Here is a 15,079-nt window from a genome sequence, read left to right on the forward strand (position 1 = left end):
ATATTTTACATAATATAAAATTTTAATAAATAAGTTATTTAATTTTCCATCTTGGAGGAAATTTAATGAACACAAAGATCCCAGCATACTCATTTAACATAGAATAGATATGGAGATGCTAATGAAATATTGCCTTCTGCAATGGAAGAACCTCACACCTTGTAAAGCTAAAGTATCAATATTCGGCACAAACCTATCCTCAAAGTCCTACTTAGTTTCTTTCAGCTTAAGACCATGTGAAATAATATCTTATTTTATTTAGAAGTATATTATCTATAAAGAGGTCTCACCCAAACCTCATCAAACAGGGGCAAAATCCGAAGGCAGAGAGCTTTTTTGCTTGGCCTGGAACCAGCCAAAAAAAAAAAAAAAAAAATCCTAATACTCCTCGTCTTTTACGACAGCCTTATCCGCACCGTGCGGATCTCCACCACCAATTTATCTTCGCTTTCTCCGCTCCTCTTCGCGAACTCCAAAACCCTACCTTCCCGGATCTCTTTCCTCTCGAAACGCTGGCTCCAATGGCTGCCCTCCTCTCCTCCCACTGCCGCCTCTCCGCCACTGGCCCGAGATCCTCCGTCTCGGCCAAGTGGAGCTGCTTCGATGGGCACCGGAGAACCCTCTTGTTCCGTTGCTCCTCGTCTTCTTCTTCGAGGTTTCCCAAACTCGAATCCTTAAGGGTAGAGGTAGCGGTTGGTCCAATTCTCCTCCAATGCGGACTTTTCTAGATCATTTCCCACTATATGTTTCTAGTTTTAAAAATGGAAAGCAATGTAGAGCTAATTCCCACCAAGAAAGGGGGAACCTGTCGTGATTTTTGCGTATTTGATGAGTGATTCAATTAAAGTTTGCTTCTTGCGTGGCATAGAGTGGGTTCAGTTACACTTGCATTTTGTGCTTCGTAGAAGACACAAAATTAACTCTTGTGAAATGTGTTCCTTCCGGTAAGAATGCTGACGATGTGAGAGCAAATACGTCCTCTTCTTGTTTAATTCTATTGCATCACAATTTCTTCAGTGTAAAGATTCTCGAGCCATATAGAGCTACTTTATTTTCAAGTAAGTAGCGTAATGTTTAAATAAAGACGATTTTTCTATCTATTAGATGGACAACTAAAGATATTTCTGTACCAAAAAAAGGGAGGAAATGGTCTTACTTTTGGTTAATTTTATTATGTTATCTATGAAAATCACCTTTTTTCTTTTATCATTATTCAAATAGTTCCTTTCAGAAAGAAGCCTGAGATTCTTAGACCACTTCTCATGACTTTCTTATCTCCTCTAGATTAGATTTCCCTCTTTGTGTTTGATATGGTTTCTGCAGCATTGCATAGTGCTTTTTGATCAAGAAATTGGAAATTTTTAAAGAGAATGGCAAATTCTTGATGGGCTAGATGAAAATTGTCTCCTTTTCTGCCGGGGATGGTTGAATTAGTCGCACAATTCCGATTTCCTTCTTTGTAAAGTTAACTGTATATATTAAGATAGTTTCCTTTGGTAAGAATGCTGAGACTTTAAGAACATTTCCCTTTATTTTTTTTCTTCTTTTTTTTGGATTCATAATATCAGATCTCCTTTTCACATGTCATGTATAATATGAATCGTATATCAATATGGTCATATTTCGTTTTAAGAAGATGAAAATATTTGAGAGAGAAATTCTTCATGGGTCAGATGAATAATCCAGTTGGTTTTCATTCTTCTCTTATCAGAGAGTATTGGTTAGTTTGTGCCATTTTGCTCTTATGGAACTTAACTTTTCATAATCAAATTCTTATCGGAACGGTTCCTTGAAGTATTCAGATTTTCAAACTACTTCCATTTACATTTTAGTTCCTTTAGATCAGCTTGCGTTCTTGGTGTTGACATGGATTCTTTCGTGAAATTTAGGGCCATCATGTTGCTAGAAAAAATGAATTTAAATTTGAAAGTTAAACGATAAGTGTAATTTGAAATTCTTTCTTTGTCTTGCTGGAAAGAATTGGATTAGTTCTGTACAATACAATACCATTCTATATTGCAGTCACTCTTTTGTGTTCTCTTATTAAGACTACAACAGTTTATTATGGTAAATGCTGAGAGCTGTTTGTGTATATTTTGAATTTCTGGGCAGAAGAAGAACTCATTTCATCTGAAGGAATGTTCAGTTTCCATAGCATTGGCAATTGGATTGGTCACTGGTGTTCCCACACTAGACTGGCCTGCACATGCATCCCCTTCAGGCCCCGTGCTGCCTGATCTCTCAGTTTTAATCTCTGGACCACCTATTAAAGATCCTGGTGCCTTGTTGAGGTATGCATTGCCTATTAATAGCAAAGCTATTTGGGAGGTTCAAAGGCCTCTGGAGGATATAACCGGCAGTCTCAAGGTCTCTGGGGTCAGAGCATTGGATTTGGTTGAGAGAGTAAGCATAGCTAACAAAAATCTCATTCTGAGATCTTATTTGCTGTTCCTTTACTTACAATTTCTTCAATCATTTAAGTGGTTTGTGTTTTATAATTACACTGTATTATGCATGTTACATAATGTCATACCAAACCCATGGTCTTAAAATAAGTACATAACGGTCATGTTTGGCATCATTGTTGTTAAAATCTTATGATTTACTATCTGAATCTTTCAGTGTCCCTAAATGATCCAGATCCCATTCTTCGGTCTGGTCAGTTTAGGATCACAAGATTTAGATCCATATGATGGACTATACATTCCTTTGGAGCACAAGATCCAATTTGATTATGTTGTTTACATATTAAATCATGTGTAAGTCAATTTTCCAAAATTTCTTTGAGTATGTGGTTCTTAAATTACTTATAACTAATAAATCTCAAAGTAAAATTAGCAAGTATGTTATTGGAATTCATAAAGTTAAAAAGTAAAAGATGCTTCTGGAAGATGCTAGAAAAACCAGTTTTTGGTCCACGCTTGTGTGGAGCACATTATGTTTCATTAATGTAATGGGTTTCCCTCACTTAGGAGCAGGGGTAATGGAGCTGCAAATGAATTAGGCAAATGCAAACTTAAATCTAATGAACTCAATCCTGACCTCCATCCTATGGGTGTAAATGAATGAAGCTTAGGCAAGTCAAGTCATGTTCGACATTGGCTTATATTGTAAACAGGCTGAGCTCGAGCTTAACTCAACCATCTTGTAGCCTAAACCTCCCCCCCCCCCCTCTTCCTCCCCCCCCAAAAAAGAGATAAACCCAACACCACCTCCACACCCACGAAAGTAGAACACTTCCTGAGCCAAGGTTTTCGAGTATTAAATCTGATGAAGCAGTCTCTTACTGAGCTGAGTTTAAGCCAAATACAGGCATATCATGAACAGCTTGTTTGTTTGACAACGATAGTCCACCCTACCTTTCATAGTGCCAATGAGCTGGTTAACACCTTGCTGCTTTGTTGGCCAGATGTTGATATTCTTGCTCTAATGGATCATCTCTTGGATGGTTCATATTCCAAGTGGTCACAACCCAAATGTAATAATCTAATGATTCTAGCTATCTTATCTGCCACCCGTTATTCATTATTTCCAAACTTAGAAACAGTTGCATTTGCTATTTAGAAGCTTTGCAATATTTATTTTAGCTAGGTGATGCCTTGTTAAACTGGATTGTTTTGGTTGATAGATTGTGCAATTACATAATCAAGAAAATTAAATCAATTACAAAGTTTTCTGCTTTGAATTGTAGAATGTGAGGCATGCATCTCGTGCTCTCAATCAGGGGAGAACTTTGATTCTGTCGAGTGTGGCTGAATCAAAAAAAGAACATGGACAAGAGTTGGTTGACAAGTTGGCCACTGGAATGGAAGAGCTCCAGCGTATTGTAGAGGAACGGGATAGGGATGCAGTTGCAGCAAAACAAAAGGAGCTTCTGCAATATGTTGGAGCGTAAGATATTTTTATCATGTACAATGCTCGTGTTTAGTTATAGTGCAATTATTTCATATGCATTCCAATATCAACAACACTAACCTAAATATGTCCTGATCTTGCATTTTGATTTTTTTCTAATCTGTTACATAGTTTTCTTATATTTTTCCATTTCTAGTTTACTGCATTTTAAAACCTATTCAACAATGACAAATAGGGAGCAAGATGCCAAACTTTGAACATGTGTTCGGTGATTTAAAAGAGCAAGATTTGGTTCTAGTGTCACATAAAAGGAAAATACAGACTTCAAACAAAAGGTAGTAGTGAAGTATATATTAGCAGCAGTTGTGCATAATTTGCAAATGGTGTACACATGCACATAATTTTTCTCCTGGAGTATCAGATCATCCAACAAATTAGTATCAATTGTAGATTAGAGCCTAAAGGCCCCAATTCAACCATTGAATTTGCAATGAGATAACTAAATTAAAGCCAAGATGTCACTTCTAGAAAGCATAAAAAGGAAATTAATAAAGGGCCTTACTATTGCTTAATTACTTCCTACCTTATTTACATGAATTGTGAATGGGTGCTGGAGTATCATTGGATGCTAGGGTGGGGAAGCTGAGATTTCAAACAAATTTAAAGGAGGCACTCAGGAAGCAGGTGTGAGAATGAGATTCTGAAGTGGCTGTGGCACCTAAGGTAGAAAATTCCATCTACTACTATGTTAGTCATGTATGTGGTTTTATGTTTCTACAATAGCTGCAGGACCTGATATTATCTGCTCTTTTATTTAGAGCAGTAACTGTGGAGGTGTTGTGCTTTATACCAAGGATAATGTCATTTTTTGGATTTATGCATGAACTTAAGGCTCACATTTTCGCAATTCCACATGGTGTTATGGCTTCTGAAAGCTGGGCAATATAGATGTTTCTTTTTAGCCTTACCATTCCTCTTGAATCTGTTGAATGTCTTTTTGTTTTCATCCCAACATGACATGTTTCCTTATAGATATAATAGGTGCGCTTTTTTTTTTTTTTGCACTGAAAATTCATGCGATATTCTTATTACCATTTTCTTTTTGATAGTTACTAAAAGCACTGAACTGTTTTCTACTTGCTTATAAGACATCAATCTGATGTTTAACTATGCTTGGTTTTTTGGGTGAGAAATATCTGACAAAAGAACACTTACATAAGCCTTCTTAAAAGGCACAGTTCTCATTATACCCTTGTCATTGACTGCAGCTGAGATATTCCTGCGACATTGGATTTCTGCAGTGTTGAAGAGGATATGGTGGATGGTTTCCCATATGAAGTGCCAGAGGAATACCGTAGTATGCCTCTTTTAAAGGGGAGGGCAACTGTTGATATGAAGGTGAAAGTTAAGGACAATCCCAACATACAGGAGTGTGTATTTCGCATAGTTCTTGATGGATACAATGCCCCTGTGACAGCTGGGAATTTCTTGGATCTAGTGGAAAGGCACTTCTATGATGGAATGGAAATCCAAAGAGGTAGATCCTTGTCTCATATTGGTAAAATTGTTAAAGGCAAATGCTTACATCTGATTCATCAATGATATTATCCAACCATGCAAAATCTGGGGTTATCTGCAATATTGCAAATATCATCAGCTTTTTATGTTAAGAACTTGAGCTATGCGTGCATGTGTCTCATTTTCTCACTCCGGAGTCTGTATTTTTAATTCATGATGGTTGGGTGCTTGTCTTATTTCTTGTTCAAGTATGTAGCTACTCAAAGTTTACATGGTACTGCTGCAGCCGATGGCTTTGTTGTTCAAACTGGAGATCCTGAGGGACCTGCAGAAGGTTTTATTGATCCAAGTACAGAAAAAATCCGAACAATACCTCTAGAAATCACGGCTACTAGTGACAAAATGCCGGTCTATGGTGTGACATTAGAAGTAAGTTGATTTATGAAGGAATTCTAATTCATCTTCTTAAATAACCTGGGTAGACTATATCTTTGACGTTTCAAAGCCTTTAATGCTAGCATTTTCTTAGTGATGGCATCTTTGATTTGCCTGGATAAATGAAAAAAAATAACTATATTGCATATAATGTGAGGTTGCCAGCATTGGCTGGATATTTTTGCATGATCTCTTAAGGCTTATGGCTAGGAAATACATTCTCTTCATTATTGAATACACCAGTTAAGAGCTCCAATTAGATGCATTATGGAGAGAAATAAGAGGAGGTTGTCCGCCAATATTGGGAGTGAATGTTACTGATTAAACTAAAGAGAGTCCCCTTGGTAGGAACTATGATCCCAAACATTGGTTGATGCCTGCAAGAATTGAAGTAGCAGTCTGTCCCAGCCATTCAGAATGGTGAGATGTTGAGTCTTGGGATGGTTCTGGGAACCCGATACATGAAAGTCTGGTTGTTCCGGTTGGCATTTGCCGGGATGAACCAGGACAGTTACCGGGATGGTTTTTTAAAGGCTTGTTTGATATTTATTTATATCATAATTTAGGACTAGGGATATTTTTGAGTGTTTGGACTCAACCCTTAAGGAGAGGTCCGATGACAGTACATCCTCCAAATACAAGCCACAACATAACAAGAAAAGTGAGAAAGAGAGGAAGAAGGATCATGTGCACCATAAACCGAATACCAAATTGATATCAGTATTGATACCCACATAAGAAACCTAATCATGGGCTCACAAACCTCCCTTAATCCCAAATTATGAGAAAACCACACTGAAAACCCTCTAAACAGCCATGAAAACATTAGAAAAACAAAAAAACAGAAGAAAGGTGTCTCGGTGAATCTGCAGGATGCCAACAATCAATCCATCCAAGTGTCAGGATGGTACAATCTCTGTGCTGCAACCATGGAGATCAAGTTAAGCCCTGCCAATCACCTCATGCTCCAAGGCCGAGCACAACACATGCACTCACGTGCATGCATGCATAGATTGTGCACATGCACACAATTGAAGAAAGCTTCATGGCAGGAAAACTAGTACCTAACACACACCCGATTAAAAAAAGCTTTGTGGCAGGAAAACTAGTACCAAACTTTAGCTGATGTGTGCGCCCCCACCATTTAGTACAGCCTCGTGGCAGGAAAGCTAGTACCAAACGTTAGTTGATGGGTCATAGCAATCCAAGTACAGCAGTAATAACTGACCATTTCATCAATTGATGAAAAAGATCTCAACTCCAGCTATCTCTTGACTTGCTCATGTTGTCATCGTATGCGCTTAATCCTAGTATGTGATAATCACCCTGGGAGCTTATGCCCTGCCAAACATATCTTGCTTAGACTGTTTAAATGATTTTTCTGCATTTTCACTCACATTAACAACATCAACCAATTCTTGAAACTGCTGTACGTTGTAACATGCTGGTTATTGGTGCCTAGCATGTTTTGTAACGTAGGTTCGAAGAGTCTGAACATCTACATAGAGGTTAAATGTAAAATTCATGTTATCTGTTTTCTAACAATCCTTATATGCATTTGAAAAATCTTATATCTGGTAAGTGATAAACTAATAATGGATTTATAGAATTACTCTTTCAGCATGATCATTGCTGCGTGGTGAATTTCCATATAATTGCTGTGTGTTTAACTCCATGGTGCATATCCTGATTCTACACTATCTTCTTAGGAACTTGGACGATATAAAGCTCAAACCCGACTTCCATTTAATGCATTTGGAACCATGGCAATGGCTAGAGATGTAAGTCATACAAAGATCCCCTTATCGATAAAAAGTTTTATACCATCAGCCCTGACTTCATTTCTGCATTGCTGAACTTGAAACAGGAATTTGACAACAATTCTGCTTCCAGCCAGGTCTTCTGGCTTTTAAAAGAAAGTGAACTGACACCTAGTAATGCGAATATATTGGATGGGCGGTATAGTGTGTTTGGATATGTTACTGAGAATGAGGATTATTTAGCAGATCTCAAGGTGGGAGATGTCATTGAATCAATCCAAGTTGTTGCAGGTCTTGATAACCTTGTCAACCCAAGTTACAAGATTGTAGGGTAAACTTCTTTATGTACTAGAGGGCCTATTTTCTGTTTGGTTCTCTCAGCATCCATGTAGGCTATGGAGCACTTATATGCTGGACATGCACTATAGACCCTCATATTCCTTTGAATATATAAAAACATGACTTCTGTGCTGTTGATGCAAATCTTAGAAATTTATTGAACCCTGCATGTAAGTGCTGCTGTAATGAACAGTTGCTTGTATTTTGTCTGTTTAGGAGATCTATTGAACCTACGATAACTGGAAGCAGGTTAAACCAGAATTTGTAGTAGGAGGTTGTAGCATTTCAGCCATATGAGGTAAGCTGTATGAGGAGATATTATTTATGTCATACATTAGCCTAATCTATTGTATTATTATTATTATTATTCACATGGTTTACATTGTGGCCCAAAGATGGATGTTAGATTTGTTTTTTTTATGTTTTTCCAAAAACTGCCATACAGAGACAACCATAAAATATTCGTTTTAGTGGTGGTTTTTTGTTAGTTTATGACTTTATAAAGGCCTGCAGCAGTATGCTCTGAGATTTTAACTTTATAACTAGCCAAGTCCCCGTGCACCATTACGGGGAGCAAATTTTTTCTGTTCAGAGTCCATTTGCAACAGTTCTGCAGCTTAAGCAGACAAGCTCGAAGGTCTTTCCAAATATATCAGATTGTGGAGTTTTTTCATTTGGAAGATGGAAAATTATTCCCTAGACACTTCAGAACTCACTTCTAGGTAGATTTCCTCCGCAGGGAAAGTGACAGGATAGCGTAAATATTTTTCTTCTCAAGTGCAGTCAATTCATTTGAATTATTCTGTACGTTCGTCTGATCTTCTTAACAGCATTAATTAATTAATTATCCATATTTAATTTCGTACTCAATTGAGTGGACTGCTTTGTAAAAGAAAAATGATCTGATCCTGAATAGGGGCCCTTCTATGTTTATACATTTTACTAAATTCTAAACAGTGGGTTCTTTTCGCATTAGCTCTAACTTTACATCATTTTTAACTTTGCCCTGGAATGATGTTAATTAGATATACAACCTATTATCGGATTTCTGAAATCATTGACCAAAGTGCAGGGCAGTTGTTGGTGCTCCACTGAAAGAAGGTAATATTTTCTTTGCCCTGGAGTCGGCAAATGGGCCGGATGAGATATTCACCATTTTCGGCGTCAGGGTTTGGTTTTTCATTAAAAAACCAGGACGGCCCCATCCCAATTAAAACCTTGTAATTATGTGTTTTCTTATTAAAAAAAAAAAAGGAAGAAGAACACAAATACACATACACACACTTATCATTCCTTCTTTAGAATTAGGACAGTTGGAAGCTCGGGCAAATACCAAAGTGAAATTGAGATCCAATATAAGAGACCTCGCCAATTTGGCCAGTAGATTCCTTCCGACAGAAACAAGTTTGACATCGCAAACGGTGAATCTTTGAGAAGAAAAGAATCAGCTTGAATAATTAACCAGAAAACATTATGATATTGTCACAGGAAAATCCTGTCTTCGTGCCATCTTCCCATGTGAGATAGAAATCGACCAGAAAGGAAACGGGAAGCTGTTAAAAGCTCCAAAAAAAAAAACGTAGTCGCGTTAAATCTAAAATTCCACAAATCCTTACCATTATAAAAGAGAAGATGGGAGAACTTCTATAATCAGAGAAATTCTAGAGCCTTGGGATCTTTGGAAAAATAACAAGAAAAGAACTCTTAGGAAACCCGTCCATCCCAAAACTCTTTATTTTTAGAAAAAATCTCTATTTTCAATCGTCCTCTTTCTCCTCTCTAATATATTAGAGATCATATCACGAGGCAAGTTCTAGCCAATATAATGCAAATGATAAAAGCATGGAAATGCTTGCTTAGCCTTGTCAAGTGCCTCACCTAAGATTATTTGACGAAGTAATACATCTGATCATATCATTCATCATGACTGCATGCACATGTTTATTATGGAAAGTTATGCATCAAGTCATCAGCTAGTCTTTGATCACCAAATGTCTTGAAAAATCTATCTAAAGCGTAGCATCTGAGATTAGATTTAAAACAGTGAAGAAGAATCAGCAATTTCCTGTACTAGTTTTTTTTGCCAACTAGACTCCTGCGACCCCTACATGAGAGGAAGGATGAGGGAGAACTACGATTCCTACATCCCTCCCTTCCAGCCCGGCTCGGTACGCATTAGAGAGAAGAGAGAGGCCATCTGGTCTCACCTTCTCGCCGAGGAGGTTGTCGCCGCCTCGCCTATGAGGCCGTGACTCTATGAGAAGCTTGACTGCCGCCGGCGGCCGGCTGAGCGAGTCTGCGACTACGAGAATTCGAGAACGCCGAGAAGAGAACTAGAGAAGCAATGGGGAAGATGGGGTTTGGGACCGGCTTTGGGAACGGTTGCTGCCTGCGAACTCAGTGCGAAGGAAGAATAATGCTACTGTGCTGCGCTTACCAGCTTTACAGCGATCGGATTGGGATTTGGGACTTCTTTCCCACGTCTCGTCATCTTGAAGGCTGAAGCGATTTCCCACAGGCAACAGCGAAGCAGGCAAGTAGCTTTCACGGCTTGTAGCCCTGCGGACGTCTTCTTTCCCACGTCTTGTACGCCGGAGCGGCGTAGCTTACTAGCTTTCACTGTAGCTCTACGGACTCCGGAGCCTTAGGCGACCGCCCGTCTCTTGCTTTCTCAAGTTTCGTGCTTTATTTTTTTTGAAATCATGACTCTGTTGCAATCTGTGGTTCTACTAGAAAAGCTTTTATCTCATCAATCATAAAATTAAAAAAATTCCATGTATTCATCTTTAGGGTATACACAAGAAACAATCCAATTTAAGGATTCTTTACTTCTATCCTTGATCATTTTGAGGAGAAAAGAGAAAATTTTTGTATACCATGGACATATCGGATGACACAATGCATGCGGTCGCAGAATCCAATTTAAGGATTCTTTACTTCTATCCTCAACTTTCTTGCCACCTCTGCTGCTCTAAGATGAACTGGTCTCTTGCTGCTGTCACTCTGCTCCACCTCTACCCAGTTGATGACTTTGATAATTAATGACCGAGGGCAGCAGTCTGGCTTCTCATCATCAACCATTGATGATTCCTTTGTCTTCTTCAGACCTGCTTCCAATGCTGCCTCCAAGAAATCCATAAACCAGTTTTCAGCCTCGGTTTTTATCTGCTTAGCCAATTTAATCAATCGGAACAAGCTAGAATTTTGATCTTTGTTTACATCAGTAACCGCAGAACCAGGGCGTTTTCTAGCCAGGAATCTATTCTTGTTTACATCTAATCTTGAACTTTTACCAAGGTTTGCTTTCATTTTGTCAGGCATGAATGAATCCAATTTGGAAAATGCTTCTGCTCTTGCTTGAACATTAGCAAGCTCATATCGGCTAGTCAAGTTATCTACTATTTCATTCAATAAAAGCAAATATTCCTCGTTGTTTAGTTTGTTGATGATGTGTTCTTTATCACTGGTCCCAGCAGTGGAAGTTTGTATTGCCTCCATATTGTTCACTATGTTTGCAATCTCATTGTGAAAGGTTAGAAACTGATCGAAACAAACAGCTGGAGCATCTAGTCTTGCAGATGTGCTCAAGTCCGAAAACATCCTGCAAACAGTCAAGTACATAGATTATCTTACCTGAGACCTATGCAAGATCTTAATTCTTTTTGGATTATGATATGCAAAGTATATAGATTATCTTACTTGAGAACCTGAACTAAAGTTTCTGTCGCGGAAGCATCTCTTAGTGCTTGAAGAGCTGTGTTTCTTGCTGCTGCACTCTGACGTATAGCCTCCTGACAGTTCATTATCAGCATATTTTCTCGTAGGTCCAATTAAAGAAATAGAAGTAGAAAATAAGATATCATACCTTTCCTAGTTCACTGAGCTTTCCAGGTAATGTGAGAAAAATGGAGTTTTCTGGAGTACCTTGCAATTGGTGACGTTTGCTTGATTTACATTTTTCATCAAATGCATGAGAGGAGAATGCCCTTCTTACACTTTGAATACTGGGAGGGGCAGTAGTTGAGTTCTCCTGTAAATAAAAAGAATAAGCTAAAAAAAATAAGCAAATGGCAGTCTGCATCATTTAGGGAACTTCCTTTTTCTGTATCTTAATTGTGCCTGGCAGAACATGAGGTTAAAATATCTCTTTGTTCTATCTTCATTCGAATCACCCTAGATGTTTTTATTCTTTTCATCTAACCCCCCTCCTCCAATTATTTTTTCTTATAAAAAAAAGGAAAAAATACAACCTACCCATGCCAGTTCCCCAGACCTTCTGATCAGGACACCATTGTACACAGAAAGCAAGGCAGATATCCATTGACATAATTAACAAATTATATGGTAAGAGACCCTATAAGAGGTGGTGTGTGAATTTCAAATGTAGAAATCTATGATGTTTAGTAAGTGCTAGTGCAAAGAGCATGGGCTGCTTGCTTTTCTTTTCTTTTCCTTTTTTTGTTTTTGGTTGGGGGAGGGTGGTTGCTCAAATTTAACTGCTGCGAAGACATAGAATTGCTCAAAAAAAATAAAAAGTTTAGTATTTCATTTGTAACATTCCTTTTCATGGATATATAAGTAGCAATGCATGTAATCTGAGCACATAGCCATTGATGAAGACAATCCAGTTTATGAGATAATTGATCCATGAATTGATCTTTAGATTAAATCAGCCATGTAAGGGTTTGCGACCTATCTTAGCACACCAAATTAAACAGAAGCCAATTGATATGTGCTTAGATTACAGTTTATAGAGTTCTCTTTACTTTTGGTGAAAAGGAGCTCAAGGATAAAATTTATATATGGATACAAAATTATGTAACTGAAACGTCTATTCTAGTTTTGGTAAAAGCATTCATGTTTGCCCAATTACTTAAACCAAGAGTTGTACTTCTTGTCAGACATTTGGATTATCTTTAGCAGATTGGTAAGCTCAGAGAATGACTTGCACATGATTTTTAGCTATTGCAAGTGACCTTTGTCTGGTAACTTTTTTCAATACTATAATAGGTGCTGGATAATATAAAACTACTAATTCAATAGATGAAAGGAAAGATGAGAAGGGTGCATACAGTGGAGGGAGTCCTTGGGATTCCAAGTCCTTCATTGCCCAAGCTTTTGTTCCTGCGAAATTTTGAAGTGATGCTGCTTTCCCTTATTTTAGTGGCAATTTCTCCCTTCCAATGTGTTATCTTAGACAGAATATTCCCAGTCCTTGGTGATCCAAAAGCCATCTCTGATGCTTCCTTGGGCAATCTCCCATTTATCAGTGGAGAAATCAGGCAAGTCTGTGTTCTTTCCTTGACTGGCTTTCTCTCTCCAAAATCCAACATGGCTGACTTCCCTAGCTTAGGTGAAGAAACACCATTCATTGGGATCATGTTCAGTCCCCATAAGCTTCTTCTACGAGGCGAAGCGACTGCACAATTAGTAAGAATTGTACCTAATCTTTCTCCATTCTCTATCATTGGCACAATAGGTTGCGGCCTGCCCACCAATGGGTGTCTTCCAGGCAATGGCCTTGCTCCCTTGACAACCGGAACAGGCAAGCCCGGCTCTAATCTATCTACATACATGAACTGCCCAAGCTGCATCTTGTTGCTAAGAACAAGGTCATTTTGTTCAAATGGTAGGCTAGCATACATAAAATAGGAAGAATCAGACACCTTAATGTAAAACCCACGCGTTGGCCAGAGATCCTTTTCATCGACATCTATTGGCAAGATGTCAGACACTTGCAAGAGCGCACTCCGGTGCTCGCCGATCGGTTTGGCAGCACCCACCTTCATGCCATCAAGGAGTTTCAGTAGAGTCCCCGGAGTCAATGTTGGCATCTTATCTTTAAAGTAAGGGGAAGCAACAGAGCAAAATGCCAAAGTACAAAGTGTAAGAAATTGGCCTGATTATATATTGAAATCTGTAATAATCATCAACATAAAATAGCTAATCCTCACAATTTAGCTGCGATAATGCAAATCTTAACTAAACTCCTATAAATTGTTCAATAAACATATGTCATCATGAAATATCACTAGAAAAGCAAATTGTTATATAAATTCTTGGTTAAAAGCGCGAGAGATAATTCAGAAAATTACAAGCAGTGTAAAGCAAGAATAGTGAATTCAGAGAAAACTTATGAAGAAATCCAACTCCAAATCTTTTAGAATACGAATCAGTTTTGTCAAGTCACATAAGAACATATCGCAAAAAGTATCATAGATGAAGACTCATCAAGAACATTTATCAAACAGGTGATGATAATACTGCTTTAACCCACAGAAAATGTAATTTTTAACCACCTATCAAGAATTCACCTAAAATTAGCTTTGCGTTAGCACGATCCAAGGGAAAATAGATTTCAGTAGAAAAACAACAGACAAAATCATCAGAAAATTAATGGGGACTCCTGTTTTCATTCATGTAAGAAAGAAGATCACATGCTTACGTAACCGAGCAATTAAATTATAGGAAACGAAAACCTTAAAAGTCCCATCTTTACCTCAAGAGCAGCAAAATTCTCGTATTCTGATCCAAAAGTAGATAAACCGAAGTCGGAAAATCGACCAACGAATCCCCTGACCTACGCCAAGATTAAGTAGCGATCAAGGAGGCAAAAAAATAAGAACATCAATCAAGGACCCAGAATACTATAAACAAAAGGCCTCAGAATAATTGAATTTGTTCCAAAGTTTCGATCTTGGGCATCAGAAAAGATTGACACTAGCAAGAGGTGGGGACGGGAATGAAGAAAGAGATAACCAGTGGCGTTCATCGGAGGGATTCTGAGATGGTTGGGACTTGGAACGGTCGTAGTCCTCGTCCCTCTCGGATTCTTTGAATGGAAAGGGCGAAATGGCCAAAAGACCCTCCTTCCTGTTCTCAGTAGAGAGGGAGAGGGGAGGCATTCCTGTCCGAGGGGGATGATTCTTACGTATTCTAACCAAATTTGTTGAGTAAAATAATGTCTAACCCTATCCAATTTTCTTTCTTTTTTTAATTTTTTAATTATTTTTTTAATGTCGACCCTATCCAATTCATCGTGAGGGCCATGAACTTGAGAAAAGCAAATAATGAGTGTTGTCAAATTTTACTTGATAGCTGAGATCTTAGCCAATGGGTGATGGGTTCATTACTTCAATTTTATGATGGAACAAGATATATGATCATCTGGA

The 15,079-nt window shown here is 38.2% G+C and overlaps 2 protein-coding genes across 7 annotated transcripts; one reads left to right on the forward strand and one right to left on the reverse strand.

Annotated features, from left to right (window-relative positions):
• The first annotated feature begins 312 nt into the window (after positions 1-312).
• Positions 313-8,278, forward strand: LOC103715128 (peptidyl-prolyl cis-trans isomerase CYP38, chloroplastic-like). 5 transcript variants are annotated; one of them, XM_026807699.4, is made up of 8 exons: positions 391-692; positions 2,113-2,403; positions 3,692-3,891; positions 5,157-5,392; positions 5,660-5,802; positions 7,518-7,589; positions 7,676-7,899; positions 8,124-8,278. In XM_026807699.4, exons 1-8 carry the CDS (start codon positions 522-524, stop codon positions 8,173-8,175), a joined length of 1,389 nt encoding a protein of 462 aa, XP_026663500.3. In that variant the 5' UTR covers positions 391-521; the 3' UTR covers positions 8,176-8,278. The 5 variants fall into 5 exon arrangements, with proteins under 5 accessions (XP_088560720.2, XP_026663500.3, XP_088560721.2 ...); XM_088704595.2 differs by having other exon boundaries at positions 409-692; positions 7,676-7,859; XM_008802660.6 differs by having other exon boundaries at positions 410-686.
• A 2,368-nt stretch (positions 8,279-10,646) lies between these two features.
• Positions 10,647-14,756, reverse strand: LOC103715126 (protein CORTICAL MICROTUBULE DISORDERING 4-like). 2 transcript variants are annotated; one of them, XM_039131703.3, is made up of 6 exons: positions 14,407-14,712; positions 13,351-13,746; positions 12,980-13,251; positions 11,773-11,937; positions 11,607-11,698; positions 10,647-11,508 (listed from the first exon to the last, which is right to left on the reverse strand). In XM_039131703.3, exons 2-6 carry the CDS (start codon positions 13,739-13,741, stop codon positions 10,830-10,832), a joined length of 1,599 nt encoding a protein of 532 aa, XP_038987631.3. In that variant the 5' UTR covers positions 13,742-13,746; positions 14,407-14,712; the 3' UTR covers positions 10,647-10,829. The 2 variants fall into 2 exon arrangements, with proteins under 2 accessions (XP_038987631.3, XP_089781607.1); XM_089925481.1 differs by having other exon boundaries at positions 12,980-13,746; positions 14,407-14,756.
• Positions 14,757-15,079: the final 323 nt, after the last annotated feature.

The sequence above is a fragment of the Phoenix dactylifera genome, chromosome 9, assembly GCF_051530095.1.
Source record: "Phoenix dactylifera cultivar Ajwa chromosome 9, Ajwa_hap1_PhDact_Kaust_v1.1, whole genome shotgun sequence".
NCBI classification, from domain to species: Eukaryota; Viridiplantae; Streptophyta; class Magnoliopsida; order Arecales; family Arecaceae; genus Phoenix; species Phoenix dactylifera.

Coding starts and splice junctions, on each gene's coding strand:
- LOC103715128 (XM_026807699.4), top strand. CDS start 522: ATGGCTGCCCTCCTCTCCTCCCACTGCCGCCTCTCCGCCACTGGCCCG. Junction 5,393..5,659: donor TGGAATGGAAATCCAAAGAG/GTAGATCCTTGT, acceptor GTACTGCTGCAG/CCGATGGCTTTGTTGTTCAA. Junction 5,803..7,517: donor TCTATGGTGTGACATTAGAA/GTAAGTTGATTT, acceptor CTATCTTCTTAG/GAACTTGGACGATATAAAGC.
- LOC103715126 (XM_089925481.1), bottom strand. CDS start 13,741: ATGCCAACATTGACTCCGGGGACTCTACTGAAACTCCTTGATGGCATG. Junction 11,938..12,979: donor TCCCAAGGACTCCCTCCACT/GTATGCACCCTT, acceptor TTTTATTTACAG/GAGAACTCAACTACTGCCCC. Junction 11,699..11,772: donor AGCTCAGTGAACTAGGAAAG/GTATGATATCTT, acceptor ATGAACTGTCAG/GAGGCTATACGTCAGAGTGC.